The sequence below is a fragment of the Chiroxiphia lanceolata genome, chromosome 5, assembly GCF_009829145.1.
Source record: "Chiroxiphia lanceolata isolate bChiLan1 chromosome 5, bChiLan1.pri, whole genome shotgun sequence".
Taxonomy (NCBI): domain Eukaryota; kingdom Metazoa; phylum Chordata; class Aves; order Passeriformes; family Pipridae; genus Chiroxiphia; species Chiroxiphia lanceolata.
In genome coordinates this window covers 45,996,127-46,018,617 of record NC_045641.1, presented here as the reverse complement: position 1 = coordinate 46,018,617, position 22,491 = coordinate 45,996,127, and the positions used below count along the sequence as shown (strand labels likewise).

Below are 22,491 nucleotides of genomic sequence, written 5' to 3'. Positions count from 1 at the left end.
TCATGACAGTGTGCTAGTTCCTAGCTGCCAAATAAAAGCTATTAGAATGTTTTTATTGGCTAACAATAACAATCAACATGTATTCAGCCTGGTCTAACAGAGAGGATGCTAGGCTAGAAGTTGAGGAAATACTTTGTCCTCAACTTGTTGGTTGGACTGCAGCGGGAACCTTGATGAGTGTCCTTGTTATACTGGTTTTTAGGCTCTGTGTGGATGGTTCTTAATCAAATAAAATTGCCATTGCTGAGAAAGGTTGCAGAAACATGTTTTTTTTTATTTCCACAGAGTGGTATGCCTGGGGATTTGTGTATGTTTGTCACAGATGTTATTAAATCTGTTAAATTTAATAATATATTTCTTATGGATGATATTTTAATGTTGATAAAACTATCCTGTAGATTTCATGTCTGCTGAACCACTTTGGCTTACTAGATTCAGTGTCAGAATTACAAACTGCCAGTCAAGCAATCTGACAAATTTCTAGAATTAGAACTTAGATTGTCCCTAGGCTGGGTTGTTTTACCCATAGTAAAGATTTAGCTGGTCAGGGGATGTTCTGTTATACCTTCTGACCCATCTATTAGTCATTTAGCAACTAATTCCATTCACAGTGATATGAAATTAATACTATTCTCCTCAGTCTGTTTTACCAAAGCCAGTTAAATGCAGCTCATGGCATTTAACAGAGCCAAGGAATAGGACTGTTGATGTAAGAAAAAGGTTTTTAATTTGCTACGACTTAGAGCCTTAGAAGTGGAGCCTAAAGCAGTTGAGAAGGTGAGAACGTGATTGCAAACTTCTTACAAGTACCATTGGGGTTTTTTTAGCATTTTTTCTTTTATATTGACAAAGTCAAGTTAGGTGGAGCAACTCTTCAAGATACCAGGGTGCTGGCATATGCAGACACTGTTGCACACTGTAAGTTCATCTGACTGCTTCTGTTGAAGACATACTAGAAAAGTCTAGAGAAAATTAAAAATCACTTGAAGACACTTCTATAAATACTAAATAAGCTGGTCATAACAGAGATAAGGGACTCATCTGGCTTTCCACACTCTATCAAACAGACTTGGTGATGGGATTGCTTGAGGGTGTAATCAAACATTAGATGTAATGCTCTTTCAGGGGACAAGATTCCAGTGAAATGCTTTTGGAAACTCCTGAAAACAAAGGGGGTTAAATTAAATGAGCTCTTCTGTATGCGTCTTCGTGAGATGGTTCATGCATGGTCCCCTGGGGGTAAAAAAGGGTTGAGAAGATAGAAGTGCTGTTCCTTCCCTAAGGGCACTCACAGAAAAAAGAAACAGTGAACTGGCTGTAAAGCAAAATTGACATAGAAGTTGCTCTCTGCCCAAAAAAACACCTGGTGTTCCTGGAAAAGGAGTAAGGCAGTGTTGGTGCCCTTTGTGCTTTTTTGTTGTGGCATTCTCTAGAAATTGTTAGCTTTGCACAAATGAGAGGACCTCCTCAGCAGCACCCTGGTGCCCTAAGGGTAAGCTGCCTGGCTTATTTGTTGTCTCTTTTTTTGGTCTGAATTTTGTTCTTTTGCCAAAACCTGCAAATCCTGTTGTTATTCCAACGTTTTCAATTTTGTTTCTTCCCTGCTGTGATGATATAAGCAGCAAGGCTTCTGGTCCAGCAGAAGACTTGCTTTTTTGGAATGACTCCTTCACTTCAAGGCTTAGTGTATAATTTTTTGCTGTATGAAAAGAAAAACTTAGGCCTGTGGGCTTTTGCATGAGCCTTTAAATCTGTGCTTCTGGCTTAGACCTCTGTTCTGTCCATATTAGAACACTCAGACCAAGTAAGTAGGAGCTGTCAGGAGGCACCTCTTATCGTTTCTGCAGCCACAAGATCAGCCTCTTCTGGGAAAAGGCAGATAAGAGGTTGAGCGTCTTTTTTTTTTTTCTACTGTGTGTCCTTCCAGATGCACTTAGAAGAGCGAAAAATTCTGATTTAGCGTTTCCATTTTTCAGAAGACAATTGCAAAATTCTCTCTATAAAAACTATATACATCTATAATCTGTCTATATATATATAAACTTGTATTTTTGTATATTATAGCCAAATATTGTAAAAAATAATTCGTAGTAAATTTGGAAAAAGAATGTGATGAAAATATAGATTAAAAAAATTAATAGCTATGGACTTTGGAGCAAAGGAAGTTCTGACCTCTGGTCCTGGCTTACAACTGACCTACTGTTTGGCTGTGAAAAATTCTCTCAACCTCCAACTTCTTTTTCTCCATCTGTAAAATTCCAATACTTGACCAGTCTGAGGTGAATATGTCGACAAATTTTTAGTCTCTGAAGTGCTTTAGAATTGCTGATTAGGGTATTTGACAATGAGTTGCAACTTCTTATCAAGAAGACTAATGAAATAGTTTAGGTTTAGAAGGAAACATTGTTCTACTACCCAGCCTATTCCCTGAAATAACATTCTGGGAAAATGCCACGGTCAAATCATTGATTGTTGTAAAAAATTAACTATCTTATGTTGTTAAAGACTTATAAATTATTTTACTACCTGAGAAAAAAATGCATGAAACTACTTGGCACCTTTCCAGAAGTAATCTCATATGTTTGAAAAATGTCTCAATCCACACTTAGTCATAGTCTTCATTAACTATAGTTGCTGTAGTTTAACTTAGCTAATAGTCTGACTCTCGTTAGGAGTGCCTATTTATGTTTTAAATACTGTATTTGGGAAATCTGTAGCTGTATTCTTAAGCAGTCATGTTTACAGTTTGTCATATCTAGCAGCCTGGCTGTTCCCCAGAGCGTGAAACATCTTCCCCTTCTCTCCTCACTCCCCATAGGATTTCTGTGTGTGTGTGTTTTCCTTGAAAAGCATCCAAGTGCAAACATACTTTTTTTCCTTAAATTAAACTGATGTTTGAGCTATCTGCAGGTGCATTTAGCTGGAAGTTGTACCTCAGCGGAAGGGATTATGACTTATTTTTATTTTGCTGATGGTATTTTTTGAGATAACAGGTCCAAGATGAGTGTTGGTTGAAGACTTAGGAAAATACGTGACCATGTTTAGATCATGTAGTACTTTCTCCTCCTGTTAAATTTCCAAGAAGTTTTAATTTCATCCGTTTGAAATTACGTGCATTCAGCTGTTAGATACCCGAAGGTTCATTTAACCCAGCCAGCAGGTGAGGGAGGGTGTAGTCTGCTCTATACCTCTTGGTTTACAACTAAACTTGTTCCTTTGCTCCTTAGACTGATGTGGGTAGGTCGCTTTGCTGTGGGCTGGGAATCCTCCAGTGGAAAGAACTGGGAGGGGTTGTGAGTCAGGACCTTTGCAGAGGGGAAGTGCTGACCGCGTATGATTCACAACAGGGTCAGAATTATTTCAGATATCACGGCACTTTGCTTATTTAAGGAAGCTGCATTGAAGGAGAGGTGGGAGGAAACACAAGCAGTGATGGTGGTATCCTTCTCAAATACTGCACAGCTCTAGGGGGAGTGCATACTAATAGGATAAATAAAATTCTCCAAACGTTTTCAGGTTAGAAGTGTTATATCTGCAGTAATTCGGCAGCATTATGTACTCAGAAGCCCTTAATATGCCTAGACTAGATTTTCAAATGGACAAGTAGCCAGCAGGATGCTATCTCAGTCTAGGATAAACTAAAACTGTTTCTGGTTTGGAAAGAATATTCTTCCCAGGGGTGGTGATGGGTGGTGTCCTCTGGAAGTAGCTGTGTGAAGACAATTACCTTTACCTAAGCAGTAAAACGTGGTATCATAAGATTATTATTGGACCAGAATATAATGTAGAAACTGTAAACGAGCATTTCAGAAAGTGTACAATAGCCCCTCCTCTTTTAAAAGGAAAAAATCATCCTGGTAAAAAGCTGAGATGATTCAGTATAACTAGCATAATATTCTGGGTTTTGTCATGCAGCATATGAAACTTGTCTAGAGTTGCAAAGGTTTTTTCAGTGAAATGAGCACAGTAGTTCCAAAGTGAGGCAAGCTGGGGTTGTGTTGGTTGGTTGGAGGTTTTTTAATTAATAAGATAGTAATATTTGAAAGGCTCATTTTCAATTAGAAAGTCTCTTTAAAATTCACTGTAATGAATTGCTGCAGTGCTTCAAACAGAATAATTTCTAGGACAACCTAGGTGATTGTCTTTGAACAGACCGATGAAAGCAATGCTTTTCAGCAGTGTTATATACAACTATGTGCTAAATATGTTTGCAATGTAAATCACTTCACCCAGGCATATATAGATATCAGAGCAATGTATATATTATTTGTAAGAACAATTCTGTTTTAATTTAGCAGTGAACAGATTTAGTTTTAGAAGGAGCTAGGTTCTGGTGCTTTCAATTACTTTTACTGCAATTTCTAATTTGTAAGTCATTCATCTAAAAAGTTGTCATCTGAATACCTTCCACCCTTTGGAGTGAAAATTCAGGGTTTACTTTGTAAGTTAACATTTTTTACATCGGGTAATTAAAACAGACCTGTTCTATGTTTTGTCATTTTGGATAAGAAATTACTTTCTCAGAAGGCCAGTACCTTCAAGTGTAAACACTGTTAACTCCAGCCTTGTTACATTTGTTTGACTTTTCCCACCCCCAATCCCGAGGCATGTGCTCTCTGCTTTCAACTCTTAAGTTTATCTCAAGATGAACTTGGCATGACAGTTACTTCACACCCACTGCCAGGTTAAAAATAAATCTTAATATGATTACAATGACAAATGCATAGTCAGTAGTGAAGACTTGATAATTAAAAAAAAAAAAAAAAAAGAAGTTTACCTCTTGTTGTTTCACAAGCTGGTTCACGTAATTTGAAAGCTTCATGTTATCTTTCTTCCCTGCATTTCCTCTCTGCAAGGCTTCCTCAGTTTACTCAGTTGTGGAAGGGGGCAGAGGGGGTGATGAAGCAAAGTTTTGGTTGGCTGTTTTAATGATAGAGCCTTTCATGGCATGATCTAAACCCTGATGAAGCTGATGGACTTTGGATCAAGCTAGTTGAAAAACCAAATCTGTGTTTGGAAAACACCCTGCAGACTCTTTGAATGCTGTATCTAGAAGTTAAATAAATGCTCTTAACTACAGATGACATTCCTGCGTTATCTAGTGCTTAAACCTGGCTCCCTGCTCTCCTTTTATTGTTTGGTCAGGGGAAAGCCTGGGTTGTTGATTACTGTACAGACAAAATGCTTTTCTTTTCATCATGCAAGTAGTCTTATGACATTCAGACAACATTCTTGTTTCATCCTATGGCAGAGTACATACAGTATATTGTATGTGCGTGTGTTTGGGGGGAAGGGGCGAGGAGAAAATTATCATAATATGATGATGCATTTTGCATGAAGCTCTCCAGAATGCCTCATTTGAGCTTTTGCCATTGTAATTCCATGTATCATTTCAGTGTTAAGCAATGCCCTAGGGTCAGAAAAACCCATAAGATGCAGCTGGTAGTTAACCTATGTGTCACTAGTCTGCACAGAGGATGTAAAACAGAACATTTCCATATGAATAATGCCATCTGTTTTTTAACTCCCTTGCATTTAGTTCTCAGCCTTCCCCTAGCACAGCCAGTGCCCTGTATCTCCTTTCAGTTTCTTGCCAGAACTGCCCAGCCACAGCCTTCGTGACCCAGAGGGTCACAAAGCAAGAAAGTGTGTCTGGAGCTCATGCTGCCCAGAGCTGACATAATGAGGAGAGAGAGCAGGGAAAGTTGAGGTTTAAGTTTGAGGGACCCTAAATAGTGCCAGATGCTGTATGGATGAGATAGCTAGTAAGACTGGTAGTAATAGACCTGAGGAGAAGGAAAAGGGGGGATTAATTCCACCCCCCTGCCCCCAACCCGAGGACACTACAGATTTTCAAAGGCAGGTGTGGACCCCATGCACATTTAAAATGTAACTCATCATTGTACTTAAAAGTGTGTTGATGGTCACCTTTTTCAGGATACCAAGAGAATTGTGCATGTGCTACCAGGTTTCATTAACCACAAATTCAGAAAGAGCCATTATGTATTGATTCTCTTTTGTCCGCTGTTGCCCAAATTCAGGTGAGACATGATGCCACCTAATTTGTATTTTCTTTTTTGTCAGTTTCAACAGTGTTGTTTTTCAAGTGAAATGCTAAATTCTAACCTTTTTGGAAGTTTTGTTTGCATGTAAATAGAGAAAATACCTCGTGTAATAGATACTGAGTTTCAATCCTGGCCATGCGGACTCGTGTGGGGCCAAGATTTTAGTTCTGAATAGTTTAATAAGGATCAACCAGCCTCATCTCTGTCCTGTAGGGGGATGGTTTTAGCATAAAAATGCTATAAGATTCTTCAAGAGTAAACAGGGTTTTCCTTCTCCCTCTGAATGTTTGGAAGATACCGGTGTTAGTTTTGATCATTGCTAACATTTGAAATCTCATGGTTCCCATATGTTATTACAGTATCTTTTTGTTAGATGTTAATTTTCCTGTATATAGAAGAGCTGCTACATATAGTAATTTTTTGTAACCCTACGTTTTGTCCACAAGGAACATCTTCCAAAATGGCATTTGTAGATGACTTATGAACACTACTGTGATTTTTAAGTATGATACTATGATCATATTAGTGATATAACAGTTTTGCTTTTTGACTTACATATTTGCACGAAGACACTCAAGGCTGCCAACCACCTTGCAGATACAAGCTTTGTTTATCTCTCCTTGGTTTCCTCATATGTAATACCAGCACATTTCTTAAGGGTATGTTGTAAAAATAATGAAAACTTCTATATTATGCATACAGGAGCAAGAAAGTAAAGCTCCAGTGTTAAACCAAAGGGATTAAGGCAATCCCAGGGGAGTAAATTGAAGCTGCAGGGAAACATAACCCAGATGGTACCCGCCTTGCCTTTGGTAATAGGGAGCAGCGCCTGGAATGTCTGCAATGAGAACTCCATTGTGCTCTTTGTGTTGGTGCTTTGAAGGCTGTTCACTCATGGCAAGGGGGGTTTCTGTCCTCTTTGTACTCTGGCAGGATTTCCGGGATGCTGTGGCGCATGCCTCTAGGCAGCTTGGAAAGCCAGTGATTGAGGACAGGATCCTGAATCAGATCCTCTATTACCTACCTCAGCTCTACGAACTCAATCGGGACCTCCTGAGGGAACTGGAGGAGCGATTATCTCACTGGTGACTATCAATAAAGGGATACCACTCCTTTGATGTTGAAATTTATCTGTGGTGCTTATGTGACTCCATGTGATCGTGGCTTGACTCTTGTTTATGTTTTACGTGCCTTCTTAAATGACAGAATTTACTTTGAAAATATAGGAGATTATTTTTCATTTAGATGTGCTTGTTTGCCATTTAGATGTATACAAAGGTCCACAAGGCATGCCAATACATTTTCGTAGCAACCACACTTTTTATTTAAAATTTTATTTTTAATTGAAAGGTCTGGTCCTTGTATGAGCATGGTAAGTGCACTGATTTCATTAGGGGAAAAGGAGGCTGTCCTGAAGACTAGTTCACATTTTAGAGGTAGTTTAGATCTACTGATCAGAAACAGCACTGACTGACAGCCACAATCGCCTTGAAGTCCATTCTCAGTTACTGTGGTGGGTGAATCCAAATCAGCAATACAAAACCTACTGACAAAGGCACTGGAATGGGTAAAGACTTGCTGTTAAATTTGAAGATCCATTTCCTCAGAAATCAACCTTGTACTGAAGTGTTCAAACAGTTCAAGACCATTTAAAAAAGACTGTGTGTTAAGTGGTTGTCATCTAACCTAGTGTGTTGACGCATGCTAATAAAGTTTTCCAGAGTAGCTACTGAGATGGGTGCCTATCTGCTGCACTGTAAGCTTTGTTCAGAACATAAACTAGCACATCTTACTCTGAAGGGAGTAGGGTTTGCTGTAGGGTTAAGATGTGCACTATTTTTAGCTCTAACTGCGCCTTTTTGTTTCTATTTCTAGGCTTGAACATCAAGAATTGCTGATATATTTGTTAAAAAGGGTCCCTACCTAAAGATGTATTCAACTTACATCAAAGAATTTGTAAAAAATGTTGCATTATTAGATGAACAGTGTAAGAAGAATGCAGGGTTTGCTTCAGTAGTCAAAGACTTCGAGGTATTGTATTCTTTTGTAAGATATATCCTGTTTTGTGACTTTTTAGCAATTGTGATCCTCCACAAGGCTTTAGAAACTGTCCTCAATTTTTTGTGTTTTGGTGGTGGGTTTTTTTGCTGCAGTCTTGGATTGAGACATGAAGAATACAGGAGGCTTTTTTAAGGACTTGGTGTTTCAGATTCGCATTGTTTTGAATGCAAATTCAAGATAATTAGCATTTTTGAAGCATGGATCTTTTAATTCTGTGTCGTCTTTAGAAGTGTGGATTAATTAAAACTTCTGCAGTGAGCACTCCTGTCTTCTCTGCCTTTTTGCCTAATGAACACTGAAGGGATCACAAAGGAGCATGTTGCCCTTGCCACCCTGTTTCCTTTATTTCTGGAAAGTTTTACCTCTCATCTTCCTAAGTCAAAGCACCTGTTTTGAATCCACAGCATATGAGCGCTTACTGATATATTTTAACTCATGAGGTCAGTTTGCATGCAGTCTTCTACACAGCAATGCTTGCTCTGTAGTGTGGTGTTTAACACTGGTGTGGTGGTTTAACACTGGTGGTCACCTTCTTAATGATAAATCTTATCCAATATAATCAGTAGTGTGTTTTAGGCATGTTTTCTTTTGCCGGAGCCTTTGACGGCCATGGAATCATTATTTTTGCATGTTTCTTTCAGATGAGCCCTCGCTGTGCTAGTCTGGCCCTCAAGCACTATCTGCTCAAGCCAGTTCAGAGGATTCCCCAATACAGGCTCCTGTTGACAGGTACAGTCAAGCTCTTGTCAGGCTGAACAAGCCAGTCTTCACATGCCCCAGGAAACTGTTTCAGGCAGTTGTACCCATCTGTAAGCATGTTTAATCTGACTTTGGATATGTGAGGCTTTTTAAAAAACATGGCACAATATATGCAGCTCTTTTTAAAACATGGCATGGGTTTAGAGGCTTTCGTTGTTAATATTGATTGAGATAAGATACACAGGCAAGGTGCTAATATTTCTAACACCGTGGTTGTGTTCTGATGGTACATTTAGCAGCACATGGAAAACATGAAATCTGTGGGTGGTTTTTGTTTCTGTCGTAATAGAAGCCTGTCATTTCCTTAAGGGTCAGAATGCTTCTGTTTTGCTTTGGGTTTTCCTTTTTTTTGGGGGGGGTGCTGATGGGTGATTTTTCTTCTTTAACGAATGAAAAAGGCAGTATGGAAAATCGGAGTAGGAGAAGAAAGATGTCTATGCAGCTGTGAACTTCTGGTAGTAGCTTCTCGGTTTCTCCCCCACCCAGGTGTTTTGACTGTAAAATCCATTCTGTTTTAAAGGCAGAACACATGTTTTTAGTGTACATTTACAAGTGCTTAAGGCTTGTTACGGGGGCATTGTACGCTAAGGAGCTGATTTGGGACTAGGAAATCTGGGCTCTGTACCCTGCTCTGGCACTGGCATGTTTGGGTGACCTTGAGCAAGTCTTCTCCATGATGCAGTGGGTTTTTCTGTCTGTAAGGGGAGGGCAGTGACAGAGGCCTCCTTTGTGAAGTATTTTGAGATGGTTTGTTGTAAGAGGGGGATGGCTCCTGTAAGGATTTGGAAATACTTAAGGCATTGTTTTTGTAGAGCCATTGCTTCTTGATGAGCAATTTAAAAATAGCCTCTGTTTATGTAGTAACTGCAAAATAAAATGCTCTGTGACCTTTTTTTTTTGGCTCTGTAACAGCTCGTTGGCATTTCCCCAGCAAGTACTTAGACTAGTGATGCTGTGGGAGATACAGACTAAAGTGTTAAGCAGCAGTTACCAAGTTATTAACAGTGACTGTTTCATTTTAATCATCTCATTAAACTCACAGGTGTTGAAAAAAGGGGGAAAACTCCTTAAATGGAATACTTTATAGGGTGAAAATCTTAATGACTCTTAACTGATAAATTAAACGATTAAAATGGCATTTGGGGAGCTGCTTTATTTTAAAAGGATATTGACTTAGGACATGGTATAGGCTTGTTATACACTTCAAAATCAGGAGAGCTTTGGATAAGTTCAAAGGTTTAATTGAAAAGGTTGAACAGAGGATCAAAATAGAGCAAATGCCAGTGTCAATATACACAGCAAGCGAGAGATGTCAGGGATTAATGGCACTGAAACAAAACTCAGATGTTGAAGGGGAATTCTTTGTGATCATTAGCTGTCACTGTGGCTGGAACAAGCTGTTTTAGACCCTAAAAAAACCTCATTCTGTGTTGATGGAGGGTTGTTGTGGGTGTCCCCCAGTCTGCAGACCTTACTGTGGCTGCCCAGCTTTAAATACACCTGTAAATGCTACTGAAAGGAATGGGGGGATGCCATGCTGGTGATGGATTTAGAAAAGGGATTTTCTCTTTTTCTATGTAAGCAATAAAGGACGTCAGACCAGAATTTAATTGTGCTGGGGCTGGAGAGTGTAATTTTGGATCTGTTTAATTTTCAGCCTGTTCAATCTATGCACACGTCTGTTGTCCTTGAGATTCTCACTCTTCCATATCTCTGTGGATGACCCATCTGCTTTGTTACCTTCCAACAGCTCTGTGTAATTTTGAGCAATGCCTGTATAAACTTGTGCTGTATGAATATGGGGGGATGCAAAACACTCGTATCTCTTTTGTTGCAGTGGGCGAGAGGCAGTGATGGAGCAGCTGCCCAGGCTGAAGACAGTGGGGAACTGGGGGAGGAGGGTCAGAGCAGGAGTGAAAATAATCCAGGAAATGAAGCTGTCAGGCCTAAGTCAGCGGGGATTTCTTCCTATTTACATGTTCTGTGTCAGTGGGACAGCTTTGTACTGGTAACCTGCTGCTACTCGGTCACGTCGCGAGATTGTTGCTGTGCTTTGAAGTGGAGTTACTTTTGTGCTAACCAAAGCAGGAGCAGGTGGGCTCATAAATCAGTCAAGGAAAGGCAAGGCTCAGCAGTGTTTCTCTTTAATTATACAGCTTCTCCAGTCCAGTAAGTGGACTTCCACTTCTTCACATGCTGGCCCCAAGCTCTATACAGCAAAGATCAGATGGGTTTTCAGAGATTTCATATAGAAATGAAGGAGAGGTGATTCTCTTTTCTCAAAAAGATTTGAGTAGATGACTTGAGACTGTGCTATATGAACAGGTTCTTGATTGCCATAGGATAAGTCTCTATTCTCTCTTCCCAACACAAGGTTGGCAGAGAGAGTGTCTTTTATTATACTTAACTGGGATGTAGTGAGGGGGGTGAAAAATAAGCCTTTGGCACACTGCTGCTTTTCAGGTTGGAAATAGAATTGTCAGACTCAAGGCCAGTTATGTGCTGGGGAACAATTGCTTTGAGTTTAATTTAGTTAAATTAGACAACCCAAGAGAAAAGGCAGTTAATGAAGCAAAAGATAATTTTAATCAGGAGAAGAAGTGATAGTCACTGCCCCCCAGCAAGAAGAGAGAATTGCTGGTTGCTGTCAGGTAGAAGAAGAACATAAGGAAATTTTGTTCATCACAAAACCAGTACTTGTGTGCCTTTTTTTTTGATTTTTGTTGTGTTTTGGTGTATCCGGCAGAATTATGAATTTCTGAAGGAATACTTAAGATCTGTCTAGTCTGAACAACTAGAGCACACTTCAGAGGGGAAAATTTTTTTGGCTAAACCGGTAGATATTGTTTCATCTTAATATCTGTCTTCTGTATTTATTTTATCTAGGAATATTTTTGCAAAATTTTTCTGTAATGTTTTTCATGTCTTTGAAATTGGCTTGTCTGCATAGTTTATGCCAGTACCTCCAGAAAGCTGCTGCAAGCACACAATTTCCAGTGTTTATTCACAGAACAGACTAAAAATATCTGTTCTGATGCTTCTCTGAAGCTGAGTTTTAGCTATGAACTGAGGTCCACTTACCAGATACACATAAAGAGTACTACGATGAAAATTAGCTACTTATAATTTTCAGGATTTTACAGTTTTATTGGCTCCAGTCTTGCAATACAAAAGCTGCAGAATTTTAAATTAGTGCAGTTATGTTAAAATCTCTAAATTTCTCTCTTATATTCACTGATTATATAATTTAAAATGCAAGAATATACCCATCCAAAATGTTTTTGAGTGATGTAAAGTGTTGTTTTGGGGAACATGTCATAAAGCATGACTATGCCAAGAAATAATTAGTTCCCATCTTGGGTCTCTGGTTTTAAGTTACCACTGCAATTACTTTGGATATTAAATTGGATGTCTCCATGTACTAGGGACAGTGTCTTAGAGAACCAGCTGTACATTTGCAGATGAGGGAAATATACCCACCTTACCTCTTGTTCTCAGCCCAAAGAGGTGAGCATGTGGTTGGCAGGTTTATTTTTATTTTTGTATGAGCTGTAGGGACTCATTCTTTACACTGGGAGATTACTGCTGGAGTCCTTTGTGCTGGCCCCAATGAAGATCAAGTTGCAATTTTAAAGCTTTAATTTGTTGGCTTTGTGGTGGAATCCCAAGAGTGTTCTGCCTCAGCAGCATGGCACAGCTCCAACTTGAGGGAGTACCTGTCTGCAGGCAGGGCAGGAGAGGACAGCTGGTGTCATATCTGTGACAGGTTCCTACAGGTTAAACCAAGTTAAAAACTGAATTCTTCTCAGTTCTTTTCAAAATACTTCCTGTTAATTTTTTTTTCTCTTACACAAGCATAACCCATAACCCTATTCTTGCCAGCATAACCCAAAGTGAAGCAAGATTAACTACATTTTTTTAATGGAATATGTCCACCTAATATTGCACTAGAATGTCTGCTAGCTACTACAGCATGAGATCTTGAGGGACAGGAAGATGCAATATTAATGGAGTGTAGCTGGAGAAGTCTTGGTGCCATGTCAGACGTCTTAAAAGATCAGACATTATCCAGGGCCTGCTAATGATCCGGCAGAACTCTGAGGAGAGTAGATAGCTGTGGGTGTTCCCTGGCCCAGCCAGCCAGATCTCCCAGTGCTCCGTCCACGCCTCCCAGCTGGTTCCTCTTCCTTCACTCCAACCTGCTCAGCTTCTCCCTTGGATCCTCCCTTAGGTCTCTGCCAAAAAATAAAATTTCAGTGCCAAATGTTTCTCTCTTGTAGTTCTGTTTTTCTCAAAACTTTCATTAAACATGACAGGTTCTCTCACTCTTTGTAGCAATTCTGCTGCAGAAACATGTTTCATAATTCCCTTTTAATTCTGTGCATAAGGAAAAGATTACAAGACACTGAGCGATCTCTGAGGGGCATGCATGAAGCAAGACATCTTACGAAGGCAAGGAACAATTGGCTCCTGATCCTTTTTGAATAAAAGAATGAATTTGGGTAGGGCAAGCATGTGGGAGTTGAATTATTTCACTCCTACGTGAAACTTGTACAACTGCGAAGCTAAAATTGAATGCTTGCTAGATTACATATAGTTAGTTTTCAGTAGATCCTCTAGAACCTTAATACCTCATTTAAAAGGTAATTATAAATCAGTTTGTTGCTTTTATCAACCTAACATATATTTCTTTGAATGTTTCTAGTTTTGTTGCTTTCAATTTTAAGCAGTTCAAAGTTGTAGAGTATAGAGAATAAACAGTTGACTTTTTACTGAGGATATAGATTAATCTTTGACAGGGTATTGCACTTTTTGATGAACTAGAAACTCGACTAGGGATGGAAACTCAAAGGGAATGGTTTTTTTTGTATAGTCATACGTTTGGAGTTAATTTTAAATGCTAAGTAAAATAGATTTAAAAACTACCAAGACTTCAATGGATTGAGGGTGCCATCTTGTGGTTGAATTACATTTATAATGGAAAACCAGAAATGCCTATTTGAACACTGAGGGGCATATACTATTTTTATTACTGAAAAATATTAATCATAATGAGATCTTCTGTAATGGACTACTTTTTTTATTAACTTCTATAAACAAGTTAGGTGCTCAGGCAAATATCTATAATCTTCAAAATTTTTTCCTTCAGCTTAAACGTGATTGCACATATAACTTATTTCACTTGCTTGTTTTGTTCTGGAATAATATACAACATGCCATTTGTCATTGGAGAAAGCCACTGTTTCAATAGCCATCTCTTCACTGAGCAAATATAAAGACATACTTTCTTTATGGAAATGCTGGGTTTCACTTTGTTATTACTTTGACACATTTAAAAGATTAGGTAGTAGATCTTTGTGGCATGGATTTGCCTGAAAAGCAGATTTTCAGGAAAAAGGTGTTTTTACTACTTTTTGGTGGTGTTTATTTATTTAACAAAACTATATCTATATTATTTTTTCTTTATACAGATTATTTAAAGAATCTTTTAGAAGAATCTGCGGACTATAGGGATACTCAAGGTAAATGTCTATTTAAAGAAAAAACAGCTTATGTACTTATGATAATGTTTCCAGATTTTAAGCACTTGCAAAATGTTAAGTCAGTAATAGAAATGTTTTCTATTTAGTTCTAAGTTTCTCAGCAGAGATACTAAAAGATTGCAAGCTTGTGTTTCAAAAAAGTCTGGAGCTGACAGTCATATCAGCTCACCCAAGAGGTAAGAGTGAAGTTCTCCAGACAGCTTAAACAGATATTTTGGGCACTGCTATTGAAAGAGACAGTCCTTGCATCTGTAGACCTTTCATGACAGGCAGCTTGTCTACCAGCTGCTCTCTCCAACTATAAGCCTTTCTGGCCTCATCTTCTCTCTGGCTTGTGCCAGAACAAGTGTTCATGTGGCAGGAGTGAACAAGATAAAGGAGCTGCCTTGAGTTATATTTAACCTGAGGAGTTCTCCAGTTTGAGTTGTCACAAGTTGCACAAACACAGGTGACTTAACACAAGTTTGCCTGCATGTGAGGAGAAAGGAGATCAAAGGAAATGAGCAGGAATAGTTGGTGATGAAGAGGACGGGACCACACGTTTCATAGTAGTGTGGGATTAAACTGGTTTAACTCAAGCATATAAATGCAGTGCACATTCAGGCTGTTTCCTTCTGCAGTGTGTGCCTTAGCAATACAAAAATGCTCCCAGTCAATGCTTCCGTTTCATTTGCATGAGACCCTGTCACTTATTTCGCTCTTTAGTGACATTTGTTCAAGCCCATTATGTTTAGGAGGATTGTGCAGTTGTAGTTGATTGGACTTCAGTGAGTGCCTGCAATGCACTGAGCCAAGTTTGCTTTGTCTGCTGATACAATATTGTAAAATATATGAGTAAATGTCCTTCTTGGGACATTTAGACATATTTGTTTGAGTACGGTGAACATAGAAGCCAAAAATATTTTAACCGATGACTCTTTAAGTTCATCTTGCACTTCTTATGGCTGTGAACAAACTAATGCTTGCCTTGCACATTATATAGTTGACCACTTGAAAAGTGAGCAACTTAAATATATATTTTACTTTACATTTTCTTGTGATTTCTCCAACTTCTCTATTTTTTGTAGTTGTACCTTCCACAATGTTTTTCTCTCCCTTCATACATCAAAGATAAAAGCTGAAGCTTAGTTGTAACAATAAGAGTGTTAATTTGAGATGCTTGATAGTCTATCTTAGAACTTGGGTAAAGAAAAGAAAATCTAATCTTTACTCGCCAAGTTCTTGTAATGATTAAGCTTAACTTAGTTCTGATTTTGCCTAGTTCTTTAATTCCATTGGGGGGGGGAGTGGAGAGGGAGACTAGGCTTGGTTGTGGTTACTGTTCTTGGAAAAATACCAAAATAGCACAATTCTTCTTGATAACCTTCATTTAAATACATTACTTCAGCTAAGTGGTATAAGTGGAATGCTCTTTATCCCTATAGATTATTTTATGTTGTTATTTAGATTCATTTAGTCTTGGCTGTGTAAGTGATCCTGAGATCCTGGAACTTTCCCTTCAATAAACAGAAAATTTTCTAATTTTCTCTAAAATTCTTCAATCTTCCTTGAAATCTGAGTAAAATTTTAAGTTTTTAATAGATATAACTGACAGATGAAGAAACATATAACAGAAAGAATCAGGTACTCATTTCTGTCTTAATGAATTTAGCTAAATTTCCCTTCATCATATTCCATGCAGATGGGAGCTGGGGAGTGTTTTGCCTGAACCAGCACAACATTTCTTATATTTCCTACTAGGAGACCACCAGTTCTTTTTCAGCAGGCTCAGTTGATGCTATGACATCTATATATAAACTTAAATTTTGATCAAATGCTTGATATCTGCTGTGTATTTTAACTGTTTGACTTCTGTGCTTGCATTGCCTTGGTTCATGAAAATCTTGTACAAAAATTCTTCTTAGATTGACTTAGGATGAGCTTTTTGTTCACATCTGTTTAGTTTCTTATATGGCTTCATGACCTTCTGAACCTTTCAGTTCAGACAGCTATCTCTTTCAACATGCTTTCTTTCCAAATATGACTCAACAATAAGGGAAGTGTATGCATTCTACAGTACTAATACTAATTACTACCTGGGAAAAAAACCTTAAGGCTTTGTTTTTACCTGGTTTGGTATGCTTCTCTGTGGATTTTTAACCAAAGGTAGGTCCTTTCTTTGAAGTGCCTTAGTGTACTTGAATTACTTAGAAGAAGGTGCCAAATGCTTTAGAGACTACATTTTATCAGAACAGTTGTCCTAGCTTTTAACTCAATAAGTCTCTTTTTTTTTACTTAAGTAAATTACAGGTTTTTGGATAAGATCCTTGGATGGATCCTTGGACTGAACACTCACTGTGTTCACATGATATTTGACTGGTATCTTGAGGGTGAAGTAAAACTAAAGGCAGAAGAAAGAAATGGCAGAGATTTGTATAATTTTTCTAGGCGGTCTTCCATGACTAACACTGGTGGCAGTTGGGTAAAATGGAAAAAACTTAGTCCCTACATAGTCTCTGTTAAAATTTTGTAAACTTTTCTCCTGAGTCTCTGTTAAAATACTGTAAACTTTTCTCCTGTAAGTAGAGTAATTCGTTGTGTGAGAAACTGGGATTTACTTTTGCTTGTGGACTGCTTTGATTAGCTGTAAGAAATCATTGACATTGTAGTTGAAGCAATGACTTGCTAGAGCATATTTATTAAACCATGATCGAAAGATTCTGGGATTTATGGGAAGTGCTCCTGAATGCAGTGACTGTACAATCAGGTCCTTAAATCTTGGAATTATGTGGAAATGCAATATCATACCTGTGCTTTACGTAATACCAATGCTAACTAGTCGCTATAACCAAAGCATTATTTCTTCATCCTTCAGATGCTTTAGCTGTTGTCATAGAAGTTGCAAACCATGCCAATGACATCATGAAGCAGGGTGTAAGTATTTTGACTTATGAAACTGGTCTTAAAAAAAGAAAAAAAAAGTCAGAGATGCAAGGGCAAGTACTTATCTTCTGCTTTTTCTTCCCATAGGATAACTTTCAGAAACTCATGCAGATCCAATACAGTTTAAATGGACACCATGAGATCGTACAGCCAGGAAGGGTAGGTCCTCCAGATGGCATTCAGCAGATTGCAGTGCAGTGCAGCATGGATGATATGTAAGCAAAGGACTGGAGCTGGCACATACCAAGAAGAAAAATGGTCCATTGCTTTATTATTCAGTTCTAACAGTCAAGTGAATACTGCCTCTCCATGTGTGTGGGGTGTTTTTTAGACATTTTTTAGATACCTTGCCAGATCTTGCAGGCAGGTTTTTGTCCTCAAGCTTAACCTTGTATTTGTTGTGGTTTCAAGTGCAGTATGGAAAACTGTACTGCAGTCATTCACACTCGCTTTTAGAGAAACCTAAGGATAAATGGCTTTCCTCAGAAAGGGAACCTTGAATCCCAAAACTTCTGCAGCACCTCTAGTGTAGTAATAATAATCATAATCATAATAGTGATGAAGAAGTCAGCTCATTTGCATGGCTTCTGCCCTAAAAACCTGCTTTTAATTTTGTTTAATTACTAGGTCTTTCTGAAAGAGGGGAACACTGATGAAGCTGTCACGGAAGGTCATGCAGCCACGAATGTTTTTTTTGGTAAGATGTTGTATATGTTGCTGTGTGTCTAATACAAGTGTAATTTTAAGTGGTTGAAACATTGCACTGTAAACATAAGTAACTAATAACTGCAAGTAGTAGAAAAAATGACCAATTGTTGCTGTTCTACTTATTTAGTTCTAATTTAGAGAGATCATCTGTGGCATATGCACTAATTTTAGTAGAAAACCATTTCTCACTAAATGTACTATTTGAACAACGCTTATTTAAAATCTGAGAGCTTTTACGAGAAGATGTTATCTGTGGTAGTGAGGAAATGAACACAGTTACTCCATCCCACTTAGCTGTACCAGGTCTTGAAACCTAGAACTCTGGCACTGCTTTTGCACCCTTCCCTCCCTCCCCTCCCTGCCCCCCTTCTTCCTCCTTTCTCCTTCCCCCTCTCTCTTCTCCTCCTTTCTCCTTCCCCACTTCCTCCCTCCTCCTCTCTCCTTTTCCCTTGCAGGATGGTCCCCATGCATCCTGACTAGGGCACTAGGATGGAAGTTAAGTGCTGGGTTCTCTTCCTGTCTCTGTTACTGCTTTGTTTTGAAACTTCTGTACATCTCTGAAGTTTCTGTTTCCACTTGAACCTTTCGTTTATCTCTTCTATTTAGACAGTAAAGCAGCTGTTATCATGTGTAATTTATGACATTGTTGGTCCACAGTCCTGGCTGAAACCTTCTTGTGGTTACTGTAGTATGAATAAATATTTCCCTAGGCAGTCATGGAATCAGTTATGATAATACTCTCAAAAATCTGGTGCTATCCTGAGCTGAACTTCACAAATTACATGTTGCCTAATTTGAGTGTCTGTGGCTTGGATTTTCTTTGTTTTGTTTTTTGGGCAATGGGTTTGTTTGTTTTGGGTTTTAGTTTTGGTTGTGTTTGTTTGTTTTAGATATAACTGGTACGGGCTAGTGTGACCTTTAGACACTTGAGCAGTGATATTTCCATTGATCATGTTGTGAAGATTTAATAAGCTCCTGAACGTTTGGTTATTTGCAAAGAAACATCACTAGCAAAACTCTTACAAGACACTTCAGTTTTGGCATCTGTTTTGTGCCAGTAAATGAAGTATGGATCCTGGGTTGAGCAAGCACAGAAAATAAAAAAAGGGCTTAGTAAACTGTTCAGTAAGTGTGCAGAATTAATCTGAGTCTGGTAGAACAGGAAATAAACAGTAGATGCACTTTAAACTGGTAAAATTCACATGGTACGTGTAATTAAGTTTGTCCTTTTAATCATAAATTGCTAATCTCCATTCTTCTATCTCCAAGTTTCTGGATTGTTTTGGTTTGTTTGAATGGTTAATTCTAATATCCCTTTAAAGTAATTTGCTATATCATATGGCTGTGTACATGAGAAATATTTTTGTCCATTTTGACAGCCTGTTCTTTGACATCTTTGCACTGTTTACTCATGTGCCAAATGTGTATTTACACAAGGAGGATATAAATAGATACCTATTGTTATCTAATTCATACATGAAAATGTTTCTTGGATTCTAAGTGGAATAATAGGAAGTAGAGGATGCCTTTCTGGACAGTTCATCTCAGTGGTGTAGGAGTTCTGTACTTCCAGTAAAATGCATCTGAATTACCTGTCTTTTAACAGTCTTTAGTCACTAAAAAGCACTGCTTCTGTATTACAGTTCAATGATGCCCTGTTATATACTACTCCAGTCCAGTCAGGGATGTATAAACTCAACAATATGTTGTCCTTGGCTGGAATGAAGGTGAGTCACTTGTTAAAATGAGTCTTTCTCCAAATCTACCTGAACTCAGGCCTTCAAATTTTCAAAACACAACTATGTTTACTGTTGGCAAGAGATATTAAATATGCTTGCATTCCAGAGCAATCCTACAAGCTTAACATTGCTTGTATAATATGGCCTGTGGGATTGCTATCTAGGTTTCCCTAAAAAACTCTGTTGCCACAGGATCATCTCAGCTGCATTTCACCTAGTGTCATCCTACTCTGAAATAGTTTGTCTACTTATTTTTTGTATTGTACTTTGTTTAGACTGCCTCGATTTTTCCTTTTAACTGCTTTTTATTTCCCACAACCAGAGATTAGACATCTTTGCATGATATACTCGTGGTGGGTCAAATCTCTGGTTTATAAAGATTTGCTAACTCTGAGGAAAGATAAGGCTTTTGTTTCTGAGCCCTTGTGAAAAGCATCAAAGTGAAGCCCTGAGCCCCTCTGGGTGTAGCGATAAGGGACATGCACACACTGTCTGACATGACAGTGAGAACAACAAACCATTGCCTTGGGAATCATTGTCTTTGGTCCTGTCAGAAAAAATCACCAAGTTCAGCTGCAGTGCCAATTTGGCACCCAGGTCCAAGCTTTCACAGGCAGAGCTGCAAAATCTCTGTTGCCAGCAGATGTCTTGTAGTGACTGAGAACCACTCTTGACTTTTAAACCTCCTTATGTTTGAAACTTGGTAGCTCAGGAAGATCAACAGGGTGATGCAGGCCTTGCTCACTCTGGGGTACACCAGTGGGCTAAATCTTGTCCTGCAGCAGCAACAGTGCCTTTTTTTTTCCCCAGTTGCAGGAGGTGCTTATTGGGCAACGTGCCTGGGCACGTTGAAGCACAGTGAGGGTCTCTGATACCTTCATTCCCCTGTATGTCTCCAGTGTTTGTGTGGAACTACAGTGAAATAAAAGGATGGGCTGCATGTAATCTTGGTGTAGCTGGGCCCTCTGGTGTATGACTTCTCTCTCTGAGTATTTTCTCTCCAATGTACCCCTTCTGCAATAAAAATGTAAGAGATTTTACAGGAAGTAAAACTAAAGCAACAACAGAAGTACCATTTCAGTTTGAATGTAAAGTTTTCTCTTTTGGCTGAAGGTTAAAAAGCCAACCCAGGAAGCCTATCAGAATGAACTGAACATTGAAAGCGTAGAGAGATCCTTCATTCTTTCAGCGAGGTAAGTCTTCCAAATGGATAATGATTTTAAAACTGTGTGGTTTCAAATGGGCCACGCAAGCTTTTTATAGCTTGTTTTGCGCTTAATGTAATGAAAAGTTACCCTTGGCTAGAGTGATTACAAAATAAAGGGAATCAGTTAATCAGAGTGAATAAAACCCTCATTTGGTTCCTCTTTTTCAGCTTAGCTACACTTTCAGAAACTTCACGTACATTGAAATATTATCCTTGCATTGCCTTTCCTTGAGAGGGTTTCAATTAAATTAATTTTAGGCTTTGATTTTCAGTATTTTTTTATTCTTCCAGAGTTACTGATATGCTCTGTCACTGCATCTACAGGACAGGATATGAAGTTTAACAATAAATTTTCATGTTATTATTGCTTACTGATATAAATTGGAAGAAGTCATCCTGATCTTTTAGCTAAAATAACACTGCAATTGAAACAGGAAACAGATCTTGTGAACCTGAAATTATGGCAGCAATTACTGCAATGGTGCTTGTCTTTACCAGAAAACCAAATTCTCCATGTAGCAGCAAAAGGATACATGGCCACTAAACCAGAGTAGCTCTGGTCACCTTCACCAAGATGCCTTTAGCAAAGGCCTGGTTTTGTGGATTGTTGTTTTTGCTGTGCTTGAGTTGAAGTTTTATATGTTTTGACATTTGTGACAGTGCTGATACCAATAAAGAAAGACATGTTTTCTCCTTTGTTTAGCAAGGCTGAGCAAGGGCAGACTGCTGCTTTTTGTGTGACCTTGTAAATACCAACATGAGAATGTCTGCATAAAGATAGCAGTATCTGTAGCTGACGGGTAGACCAAGGTTAACATTGTCAAAATTGCCAAAGGAAGTAGCTCAATTGCCTGAGTAATTTATAACAACACACTTGAAATGAGAATTTTTTCTTTCTTAACAAACTCAAATGTTTTTTATAGCTCTTCTGCACACTTGGGAAAAAAAAAAGGTGCATTTCACGGTTTAGGGTATGATTCTGCTCCAGTATAATATGAGCAGGTCTGTGCTGCTTAGATGCCTTGGTGACTGGATGTCATCGGGATACATGAAGACATTTATGGGATGGCAGTAGACAGTGTGGATTTATCTCTGCTTGACTTGAAACAGCATTTCACTTTTAATTCAGTTGTTTTAAAAAATTGTCAAAAAATCATTGGAACTTCTGAAAATATCATCTTGAAATACAAGCTACGTATTTTCCACAAAACAGGATAGACTTGTCTTTTTGAGGAACTGATTAAATGGTAGATTAAAATCAACTCCTGTGAAATATGTGCTGGTTTGTAGGGGAAAACCCCTATATACAACAGTTTAATCAAATTCAGCATGGTTTGTGACTTGCTTTTGTCTTGACCTTGAAGTTGCTGGAATTTACCTCATTTTACCAACTAAGGCTGCTCTGATTTGTTTTTTCTTTTTTAGTGATGCTACATCTTTGGAGAGCATTTAGCTCTATTATTTTTATACTTGGTGGAAGCTATGGG

The 22,491-nt window shown here is 38.5% G+C and overlaps 1 protein-coding gene across 1 annotated transcript in view; it reads left to right on the top strand.

The window, feature by feature from the left end:
• The window catches only part of FGD6 (FYVE, RhoGEF and PH domain containing 6), a 71,835-nt gene that overhangs the window by 32,760 nt on the left and 16,584 nt on the right, over positions 1-22,491 (top strand). The window contains 11 exon segments of the mRNA XM_032689019.1: positions 6,999-7,150; positions 7,941-7,948; positions 7,951-8,096; positions 8,768-8,855; positions 14,357-14,407; positions 17,283-17,341; positions 17,438-17,513; positions 17,907-17,916; positions 17,993-18,047; positions 19,702-19,785; positions 20,911-20,990. Of these exon segments, the coding sequence (XP_032544910.1) occupies positions 6,999-7,150; positions 7,941-7,948; positions 7,951-8,096; positions 8,768-8,855; positions 14,357-14,407; positions 17,283-17,341; positions 17,438-17,513; positions 17,907-17,916; positions 17,993-18,047; positions 19,702-19,785; positions 20,911-20,990 (809 nt within the window).